This window comes from Salvelinus namaycush, chromosome 14 (assembly GCF_016432855.1).
Source record: "Salvelinus namaycush isolate Seneca chromosome 14, SaNama_1.0, whole genome shotgun sequence".
Taxonomy (NCBI): Eukaryota; Metazoa; Chordata; class Actinopteri; order Salmoniformes; family Salmonidae; genus Salvelinus; species Salvelinus namaycush.
This window is the reverse complement of record NC_052320.1, coordinates 6,874,433-6,886,246: the sequence shown is the minus strand read 5'-3', so window position 1 is coordinate 6,886,246 and position 11,814 is coordinate 6,874,433. Positions and strand designations below refer to the sequence as shown.

At 39.6% G+C, this 11,814-nt stretch overlaps 1 protein-coding gene across 3 annotated transcripts; it reads right to left on the bottom strand.

The window, feature by feature from the left end:
• Positions 1-7,836: 7,836 nt before the first annotated feature.
• Positions 7,837-11,814, bottom strand: LOC120059076 (tumor necrosis factor receptor superfamily member 14-like). Of its 3 annotated transcripts, none has more exons than XM_039007869.1 (6): positions 11,756-11,814; positions 9,539-9,652; positions 9,162-9,255; positions 8,919-9,047; positions 8,642-8,797; positions 7,837-8,483 (listed from the first exon to the last, which is right to left on the bottom strand). In XM_039007869.1, the coding sequence occupies exons 2-6, from the start codon at positions 9,566-9,568 to the stop codon at positions 8,377-8,379; spliced, it is 516 nt and encodes a 171-aa protein (XP_038863797.1). In that variant the 5' UTR covers positions 9,569-9,652; positions 11,756-11,814; the 3' UTR covers positions 7,837-8,376. The 3 variants fall into 3 exon arrangements, with proteins under 3 accessions (XP_038863797.1, XP_038863799.1, XP_038863798.1); XM_039007871.1 differs by having other exon boundaries at positions 8,642-8,755; XM_039007870.1 differs by having other exon boundaries at positions 9,539-9,682; positions 11,756-11,809.

Below are 11,814 nucleotides of genomic sequence, written 5' to 3'. Positions count from 1 at the left end.
GATAAATGTATAGGAAGATCTGTCAAGCCATTCACATCACAGACTCATACCTCTGCATAGTCTGGCTCAGACACAGGTGTTTGGAGCATTCCAATATGCCACAGCTGATGAGGTGTCAAGTTCACCTCTGTGCTTAAACGGTGATTATTCCAAATCTCTGAAATGCTGCAGATCTGCCCGCAGACGAGGTAGGAACACATGTCCCACACAGAAGAGGTGGTGTAATGGCTTTCGTCAGTAGAAGGAGAGGAGGACCAAAGCGCAGCGTGGTTTGTATCCATATTTATTAGAATACTTTTTTAATAATGAACAAAACAATAAACAGACGAAAACCCAACGAAGCTACAGTCCCGAACTAAACACAAAAACAGGTGAACGCAAGAACAGGAACAATCACCCACAAACCAACAGTGAAAACAGGCTATCTTAATATGGTTCCCAATCAGAGACAACGTAAAACACCTGCCTCTGATTGAGAACCATATCAGGCCAATAAGACAAACCTAAACAAAGAAACACATAACATAGACTACACCCACCCAGCTCACGTCCTGACCAACTAAACAAAGACTAAACAAAGGAAATAAGGTCAGGAACGTGACAGGTGGATAGAATTCTACAGGTCAAGGTTGCCTTCTTCCTCCTCTGACATGTCACAGCACTCCAAATATCTCTCCATAAGCGTTCCACTCATCAACCTGAGAACACCTTCCCCACAATAAAGCATGGTGGTAGCAGCATCATGCTGTGGGGATGTTTTTCATCGGCAGGGACTAGGAAACTGGTCAGAATTGAAGGAATAATGGATGGCACTAAATACAGGGAAATTCTTGAGGGAAACCTGTTTCAGTCTTCCAGAGATTTGAGACTGGGATGGAGGTTCACCTTCCAGCAGGACAATGACCCTAAGCACACTGATAAAGCAACACTCGAGTGGTTTAAGGGGAAACATTTAAATGTCTTGGAATGGGGGAGTCAAAGCCCAGACCTCAATCCAATTGAGAATCTGTGGTATGACTTAAAGATTGCTGTACACCAGCGGAACCCATCCAACTTGAAGGAGCTGGAGCAGTTTTGTCTTGAAGAATGGGCAAAAATCCCAGTGGCTAGATGTGCCAAGCTTATAGAGACATACCCCAAGAGACTTGCAGCTGTAATTGCTGCAAAATAGGTGGCTCTACAAAGTATTGACTTTGGGGGGTGAATAGTTATGCACACTCAAGTTCTGTTTTTTGCCTTATTTCTTGTTTTCTTCACAATAAAACATATTTAGCATCTTCAAAGTGGTAGGCATGTTGCGTAAATCAGATGTTACAAACCCCCCCCCAAAATACATTTTAATTCCAGGTTGTAAGGCAACAAAATACGAAAAATACCAAGGGGGTGTGTAACGCTCGTCGTTAGGTGGAAGAGAGGAGGACCAAAGCGCAGCGTGGTATGTTTCCATATTTATTGGAAACACTTAACACGAACAAAAACAATAAACGGAAAATGAAACTAACGACGCTACAGACCTGAACATGTGAACATACAGACAACGAAGAACGCAATGAACAGGAACAATCACCCACAAAACAAACAGTGAGAACAGCCTACCTAAATATGATTCCCAATCAGAGGAAACGTAAAACACTTGCCCCTGATTGAGAACCATATCAGGCTAGTTGACAACCCTAAACCAAACATAGAAATATATAACATAGAATGCCCACCCAGCTCACGTCCTGACCAACTTAACAAGACTAAACAAAGGAAATAAGGTCAGGAACATGACAGGGTGAATACTTCGCAAGCCACTGTATTCTTATTCATCCCTTTACATTTGTGTTTATAAGGCAGTCGTTGTGAATTTGCTAGATTACTTATTAGATATTACTGCACTGTCGGAACTAGAAGCACAAGCATTTCGCCACACTCGCATTAACATATGTATGTGACCAATAAAATTTTATTTGATCATGTACTGAACAGCAAGTTGTGATCATTGTCCATTTGATAAGGTTTAATGGGTATACAGCCATATACTGATTACCACAGCAGTGCTATAACTTTAATAGTGTCATCTATCCTTCTATATCTGACAATAACTACAGTATAAAAGTACTGTAACTATAACAGTGTCATCTATCCCTCTATCCCTGACACTAACTACAGTATAAAAGTGATCTAACTATAATAGTGTCATCTATCCCTCTGCCCTTGAACCATAAAGGTGGACTAACATTTAAACTAAAACAAATTTAAAAAGAAACAAAAATGAAAGTAAAAACTTGAAGCTTCAGGTTACAAGACTCTGCAAACTAAAACTGATACCAGAATAAACAGAGCACAACACACATCTATCATTAAATATAAAACCTGTCAAACTAAAAGAAAACCAATGAAAAGTCACATTGGTATAGAAATCAAATAGTTAAATTGAGGAGCTGAAGTAACCTTGGTCACCTCACATACTTTTCTGTGTTTTTCTTTGTATTGAAGGTGGAGTTGATAGTGTGTCTGTGTGAGGTCAGGAATCAGAGGGAGGTGGAGGAGGAGGTGCAGGAGAAGAGCCAGCAGATAGACCGGATAGAAGTGGAGTTCCACAGATGCCAGCCCTGGGTGGGGTCCTGAACATGGAGGGTTCCTAGCCCTGTTGGACAGAGGAGCAACTCAATCTGAGACAGACTGATAATGGAATTTATATGTTTAAATTAATGATTAGAATATTCCATCCTGAAAACATAATATCTGTACAATATGTCTTTATTGTATCTTAAACATAGACTGTCTGAGCAAAATTCGGTGCCGACCTGACTAGAGATTTGGGAGAGGACAGGGAGTACTTATCAAGGTCACCCTAATCTTTGTCGGCTGGGTAGTGATACTGTATGTGCGTAGGATACCTACTGTTTGTGTGTGGAAGTATGTGCGCAGCTATAAAATGTATGTTTTTGTATTCTTGACTTTAGAACGTTCTCTGAATAAACTATACTAGCCTATTGACTAATTATTATTATACTACCCATCGTCCTTACAAACCTCGGGGATTAGTCAAAGCTATTGATTGTTTGTAATTAGTAATTATCATTGGGATTGAAAATTCTCTTGACACAGACACCAAGCCATACAGAATGAGGTTAACCCTTAGTAAACTCGTCCGAGTTAGGATTTAATTATTTGTTAACATTTGAATTATATAGGCTGCATGTAATGTTATCGTTTGGTATAAGACCTAAAACGGATCTAATCTTGCATGGGGGCCTTGTCTGAGTCTTAGAACATGGCCACAAACACAGCTCTTCAGATATATAGAGAATGCTGTGAACAGTGAGGAGGAAGACAACACAGTATTACTTACTGAACAGATGAGAGAAGTGGAGAGTACCAACCAACCACTGATGAGGGAGTTAGAGGAGGCCAGGAATAATCATGTGATCTCTTCTGGTGTGTTCACATGGAGATACAGTATCAAACACAGCTTTTGAGCCTAAACTGGGGGAGGATGAGCCCCCAATCCTAAATCAACCCTTAGCCCTCACCCCCTGAGATCTGAAATGTTTGAAAAAGTATGAACAATCCTGTCAATAAAAGGTGACACTCTTATTGTATGTTATCCCAATCAATACTGCATTTGTACTCTGCAGGTACAGTGAGTTCCTTGTGTAGAACTCTGTCCATAAAGGAAGGAGAGTTGATCACTGCTAAAGGCCAGCAGGATGAGTTGAGACAGCAGCTGAAGAACCAGTTTGACCAGCTACAGACCATGTCCAGGAAGGTAGTGAAGGACAGGTTAGTCCAGCTATAGACCATATCCAGGAAGGTACAGTATGAACAGTAGGATCATGCATTGAGCGGGTAGATTTGTAGATGAGGCTGTATGTGTGAATCAGACCTGGGTCATATATCTTTAAATACTACAGCTGCTCATGATTTAGCTTAACTGGCAGGTAGAGTTTGCCCTTTTGGGACTATTCAGTTGTTTCCATTGTGTCTAAATATAGCACACACACGTTATATTCAGTTCACCTGTTTACATGATGGTATGAGGAACTAACTCATGGTAATGGAGGAGGAGAATGACACCCTGATGCAGGTTGCGACACACCTTTCCTGTTACTTCATCAGATAAATGTGTTCATACGCTACACTTCCTCTTAAAGAGACAAAGTTAGAAAGCCTGGCTCACGGTTAGGAAGCCTAAATACTTGTGTGTCTGTGCAATGTACACTAGAATATAATACAGCATATCTACCATGTGTGCTGTTGGAAACTTGCTGTGTTTGTGACTGTTACAATTAGAGCAAGTTGAAAGTGAAAGTTAAAGTTGGAGCTGACCCCGCCCCCTCGTCAAATTACAGCTGTATCCGATTAGACTCCTTCTAGAGCTATATAAAAGCCAGTGTTCCGTTCAGGAGAAAAAGAATGCAGAGAGAGGGAGATCATAACTGAGAGATTGATTGTGATAGAGGGTTTGATTGTAATATCCTGAGATCATTGCTGAGAGAGGGATCATTGCAGAGGGTTATATCATATGCTGGTTGTGTTCTCAGAGAGATCATTGGGCTAAATTCCCAATCTGGCCCTCAAACCATCATGGTCACCTAATAATCCCCAGTTTACAATTGGCTCATTCATCCCCCTCCTCTCCCCTGTAACTATTCCCCAGGTCGTTGCTGCAAATGAGAACGTGTTCTCAGTCAACTTACCTGGTAAAATAACGGTAAAATAAAATAAATAAAATAAAATTGCTGAGAGAGAAGGCTGATGGCTGTGGGTTATTTACTGTGTTAGTTGTTGCTGGGAGCAGCTTTGGTATGTTCTGTGTTAGTTTGTTGCTCAGTCAGAGCTTATTTGATGTCCTGTGTTTCTCAGTTCGTTTGTGTAATTGTTTAATATTCTATTTCATTTGTTCTCAGGGGGGAAGGGGAAGGCACCTAGGGAGTACTTAGGCAAGAGGCCCGCGGGCATACATATACCTGTAGTATATTCACTGTCTAGGCACACTAGGTAAGACCTGGGCGGACCACCCCCTGTATTTCGGTTAGCGCTCCAGGTGTTGCTAAATTAGGTAAGTAGTGGGTAGGCATGTAAGGTAGGAGGGGCTTTGGATATTTACGTTCTTTGCTTTGGTTCCGTCCAGCCCCTTTTCCCCATATTACCTTGTGAAGGAATACATTCCTAGTAAACGGTCAATTCTCTGCCTTTTGTCATCCTTACTCGCACCTACAGTCCATACCTCTTTCACTTCACGGAGAGTTGAGTTGTAGCAGGGTGATGCGTTCCCTCTTCATAGAAGCGTGCTTAACAGTGATGTAACTTTTGCTCATGGGTGTCTAAGAAAATAGACTAGTGCATTGATGAAGCATTCCTTGACATAAATGAGAAACTTCAAAGATTGGCAGGTAATGTTAATGAAAGGGTTTAGATAATGTATCTCCAACAACACAGGGCTTACATCTGGAACCTGGATAGGTTGTACTGCCCTCTAGTGTCAGTAGTATTAACACACATGAACTAAGTCTAATGTCAAGCCAATATCAATACAAGGTATTTCTCATTGATCCATTGATTATGCGATCCTCCAAACTTATTGTCTTTGTAAGAAGTCTTGCACAGAAAGGGTGTAGATCACAGGAGGTTGGTGGCACCTTCATTGGGGAGGATGGGCTCATGGTAAGGCCTGGAGCTGAATGAGTGGAATGGTATCAAATACAACAAACACGTGGTTCCCATGTGTTTGATGCCATTCCATTTGCTCCGTTCCAGCCATTATGAGCCGTCCTCCCCTCAGCAGCCTCCACTGGTGTAGATAATGTATCTCCAGCAACACAGGTCTGTCTTTAACTCTGAATTGTGAAGGGAATCATTCAGTGATCATCAAATGTGATCATTATCAAAGTCAAATATGATTTGATGTTTGGAGGCTCAGAATCCCTGCTTCCCCAGGAACAGTAGCTACTGGGGATCATAATAAACGTGTCTTCAATGAGAGATCCTGAAAGTGGTTGAGTCAACTGAAGAGTCATAACAATCTTCCAACTGATCCTTTATTCTGACTGATGCATAGAATGCTTGCTACAGCTCCAATCATGTTATTTTCCAGAACTGCATGAGGATTGTCATTAATATAATCATATTATCAGTTGACTCTGTCCATGTCCATATCACCATGTCAGTATGTGCTGGAATATAATATATCTGTTTTGAATAGTCTGCACACTAGTGAGTCCGTGGTAACAAAATAAGTTAATTATTTAAAAAGAGCATGCATCCAGTCACTGGCTAGGTGGCAGTAGCATGTAGCAGTGGCATTAACATATATTAACTAAGACTAAACAGGAAGCATCTGAATTCAATGTAAAAGAAAGGGTTTAGATAATGTATCTCCAGCAACACAGGGCTTACATCCGGTCACTGTCTAGGTTGTACCGCCCTCTCCTGTCAGTAGCATTAACAGATATGATCTAAGTCTAATGTCAATCCAATATCAATCCAAATAAAATGTCATTGATCCACTAATTGTGATCCTCTAGGTTGTAGTCCAGCTGCCTAAGGAAGTGTCCCAGAGGAAACAGGAAGAAGCTGAGGTTAAAGGTCAGACGAAGCAGCTCAGCCGGACGCTGAAAGTGGAGAAGCCTGAGAGGCCTAAGTCTGCCAGGAGACCATTGACTCTCTGAACCTGTAGAGCATCGGCAGCCTAGTGGCCCTGGAGTAGATAAAGCCCAGGGTATGACTGACCTCTCTCCTCATTTATAGTCATCTGGAGTAGATACAGACCAGGGTATGACTGACTTCTCTCCTCATTTATAGTCATCTGGAGTAGATACAGACCAGGGTATGACTGACTTCTCATTTATAGTCATCTGGAGTAGATACAGACCAGGGTATGACTGACCTCTCTCCTCATTCATAGTCATCTGGAGTAGATACAGAGCAGGGTATGACTGGCCTCTCCTCATTCATAGTCCTCCTTATCATGCTGTCACCGTAAGCAATGATGTAGTAACCAATGATGTGGTCACCAATGATGTGGTATCCAGTGATGTAGTTATAAAAAGAACAGAAAGGCCTGGACACTGTATATGCTCCTTACTACCATCTTTAATGACAACGTTCCTTTTTCATCTAGACTTTATTAGGCCAGCACCTACAGTACCAGTCCGAAGTTTGAACACACCTACTCATTCATGGGGTTCTTTATTTTTTATATTTTCTACATTGTACAATAATAGTGAAGACATCAAAACTATGAAATAACACATATGGAATCACATAGTAACCAAAAAAGTGTTAAACAAATCCAAATATAGTTTATATTTGAGATTCCTCAAAGTAGGCACCCTTTGCCTTGATGACAGTTTTGCACACTCTTGGCATTCTCTCAACCAGCTTCATGAAGTAGTAACCTGGAGTGTGCCTTGTTAAAAGTTAATTTGTGGAATTTATTTCCTTCTTAACACGTATGAGCCAATCAGTTGTGTTGTGACAAGGTAGGGGTGGTATACAGAAGATATCCCTATTTGGTAAAATACCATTGTCCATATGGCAAGAACAGCTCAAATAAGCGAAGAGAAACAACAGTCCATCATTACTTTAAAACATGAAGGTCAGTCAATACGGAACATTTTGAAAGTTTCTTCAAGTGCAGTCGCGAAAACCATAGAGCGCTATGATGAAGCTGGCTCTCATGAGGACCGACACAGGAAAGGAAGATCCAGAGTTAACTCTGCTGCAGAGGATAAGTGCATTAGAGTTACCAGCCTCAGAAATTGCAGCCAAAATAAATGCTTCAGAGTTCAAGTAACAGACACATCTCAACATCAACTGTTCAGAAGAGACTACATGAAATCAGGCCTTCATGGTCGAATTTCTGCAAAGAAACCACTACTACAGGACACCAATAAGAAGAGACTTGCTTGGGCCAAGAAACACAAGCAATGGACATTAGACCGGTGCATCCTGCACCAGTATCCAGTAATCTGTGTCTCAAGATATTATCAAGTCCCATTTGAAGTTCCATAGTCTGGGCTGACAGACGTTGTGGTCCTGAAGTTATGAACACATGACTTTCCCCTAGGAAGAGGGGAAACAGCTTCTAAATCTGTTTCCTAGCAAGGTGAAGCTAATTTATACTCATCACATGGTCCTTTTCATTTTAGACCAGTCTGTAGGCTGTAGACAGAAGCTGATATGTTTCCGCCCTCCCGAAGCATCTTACCAGTGGCGCCCACATGAAAAGCTAGTTATTCGCTGACACAAGTGGGAACAGTTCAGGCTGAGGAGTACGTTTCAAACATCCCCATATGATACAAAGACACAGTGGTCCTCTCCCAACAGGTATCTAGAAGTCACATTCTTCCTACTGGAGGTTGGGTTTCAATGTGTTTCATTTCTTTACTCTACAATTGAATGTGGTGTAGAATCCTGACAAGATGTTAATGATCCATCTGAATAAGTTTTACCAGGGCAGTCAGAACACACAGTATCTGTAGATGTTGTTCCTGCAGAAATACATGTTGAAATATTAATGAAAAATTAATTTGTCCCCCCATTTATTTAATTCCATTAACTGTAATGATTGTTCTCACTGAAATTAACAACTTGACTAAATTGAATTATGACAACACAATTAGTATTATGAGTGAGACAGAAGACCAACCTGTATGGCTGATGTATTGACCAGGTTTACAGCTGCTGTGTCTCTGGGCTGCTCTACAACCATCCTTAGTTGGGTCTAGACAGTAGAACCCCTCCAGTGTCCCACAGACAGTGTCTGATGAAGGTGTACATGACTGCTTTACCATCAAACCCAAACCTATGGAGAAAACATTCACTTCGTATCTGAAGCTAAATGTAAAGCCTGTTGTATTTCATCAAAACAACAGCTGATATAGTAAAGTAGCTCAGTGTTTATGCCCAGAACACAGAATTCTCACCTGGATCACATGTGGTACAGTCGTTGCATGTTGTTTTACCACTGGGCTCATCAAGGAACGTGGAGTCAATACAGAGAACACAGGAAGGTGTATGTGTAGATTTAGTACAATGCCTATTTACACGATATCCTGTTGAAAAGAAAGCCAGAAAATAATTACCTTTTGGTATTATTATTATCATCATAATTATTCTTGTTGTTATTATTATAATTAACCCCTCATAAAAATACACAAGGTCCTTACCAGGCCTACACATTATGCAATATCTATCACCTATTTTATAGATGAGGTGATCATATGTGAAACAGGGTTCATTGTTGAGAAGTATAAAATGTATCTGGAAATAGAGAAGAAATAAAACATCAGCATACATTACATTTAAAGATGTGACACCAAACCCAAGATAACCAGTTATCTGCAAATTCAGTCAATAAATGTTAATGAAATACATTTCTCTCCTCCATGTTTTTTCTACGAGGTTTCAGTAAAATTGAAACTAAGACTATATAGTAGGCTAATAACTATAATTCATATTTCATGAAGGAAATATTTACTTTTGATCATTTGTTTTTTAAACTTGCCAAGCCACAAAATGTGCAAATCAGAAATGTTTCACTTACAGTCCATATAAAGTGTTCAAACTTTGCCATGGTTCCTCATTCCTCTCCAACTCACCGGAAGACCAACTCACAGGATTTGTTCTTAGGAGTTTTGAAGTATCGAGATGAACTGACCTGTAGACTTCATGTATTTTAGTACCTGTACTGTATAGTAAGAATAGCTCAATTATATTCTGCTTAAATATTGCATAAACTGCCCAGTTACTAAATATAATATAGTAATGTACGTCGGCTGGCCACCCCTGAGTTAATCACCACCACCAATGTGAATAAAACTGAACAGAATCATAATAAAATATAATAACCTTTCACTTAGTAAATTATGATATCTTGCTGAATTGAATCACTGAAAAATAACTGTAATTAGCTAGTTATCAACTTTGAGAAATTGGCAAATGATTATTAGAGAATGGTGCCCTCTTGTGGTGAAGTAGCCTTGTACATGGAACAAAGTCCGTTCTACCAAAGACAGCACAGTATGAAGATATACTACAACTGCTTCACAATAAAAATCAGCGATCACTTGTAGGCGTCGTTGGCTTGCTAAACTCATGAGTAGAAACACGTCATCGGGTGTGACAGTTGTCTCGAGCCAAACTGCGCATGTGCAAATCGTCAACTCAAAGGCACTCCTTCGATATAAAGTTGTTTTTGACGAGAATGAAAACATGTGAATTTGTCACTTTCACGAGGTTGGAGTAATAACATGTTCACTTACTTAAAACATTGGTTCGAATCTAGGTTGTCCCTTTAGATTTCGAGGAAAATGTACAACTAAGGAGGAATTTTTCAAACCCTGGCCTGGGGCCTAATTTATAATGTACAAAATGGACCCTAAAACTTGCCTGTGACACAGTTTTAAAGCAAAAGTTGGCATGTATAAAAAACGAATTTGACATAAAATAAGCTCACCTTTCCACAAACTTTAGACCATGCCTACGCAAAGTTTCTAGTGGGTGAAGTATAGCAATGAAAACAGTATGCATTGAAAACTAGTATTTTGTGAAAATGGAGGATATGGACAGGCTTATTCATAACAATAACAAGATGTAATCATTCACTGTTAGTGAGAAGAGAGGAAATCTATTTTGTTAATTGTTACATTTTAAAATAATTACAAATAGGCATCTATTTCCTAGACAATTATTTATAAATGTTGTGTTTTGCATGAATTGTTGTCTTGTTTTACATTGTAAAACAATTGCTTGAGGATCTGTTCTCTCCCCCCTTTCAGCTGCACTGATGGGTCAATACTTGACAGTTGAAATCAATATGGTTGATGAAATCATCATTAGGTAGATTTTTGTGTTTGCTTTCATGTATTGTGTAATTGATGGGTATAAAGATATGTTTAGTGTAATTGATGTGTGTATAGATATGTTGAGTGTAATTGATGTGTGTATAGATATGTTTAGTGTAATTGATGTGTATATAGATATGTTTAGTGTAATTGATGTGTGTATAGATATGTTTAGTGTAATTGATGGGTATAAAGATATGTTTAGTGTAATTGATGTGTATATAGATATGTTTAGTGTAATTGATGTGTATATAGATATGTTTAGTGTAATTGATGTGTATATAGATATGTTTAGTGTAATTGTTGTTTATTGATGTTCATGCAGGGCTCATATCCGAAAGAGACCATGGTCTCAGCTCCCTGACTCCCTGCTTAAATAAAGGTTAAACACATTTCCATGATCATTGCATAATAAATTCCTAATCTTTTCTGTGATCTTTTCATAGTCACGAGGTAGCATAGTCCTACAACAAGGAAATCATTCATTCAATGTATGTACATATGGTGTAATTACATGGGACCCTGGATAATACAGTGTTGCTGGCCTTTAACTCCGCCCATTACATTCACCACAAATAAACTCACTGTATATGGAATACATATTGGCTTTTAGAGAAAAAACTATTCTATGTGCCGCAGTAAAAGTATGCATGTTTTGGGGTCTATCTTTTACATACACACGGTTTATAAATGAGGCCCCAGGTGTTTGGCAAGCATTCTACCCCCACAGCGGGGCAACGAACAAAATGTAGCCAGGCAAAGTCTGTCTGAACAGCGGAGCATGGGCCTGCCTATTCGTTGTAGTAAAATTACACAATCATTCATCAATATGAAAATATATGATTCTTATAGTTATGCTACAGCGCGGAACATGTAAAGTAGGTTATTTTTACGTAAATATGTCATATTAATCTTACCCCAGCCTTGATCAGTAGTGTAGGGCCCTGGATTCATTTTACTTTCACTTTACGTTCAG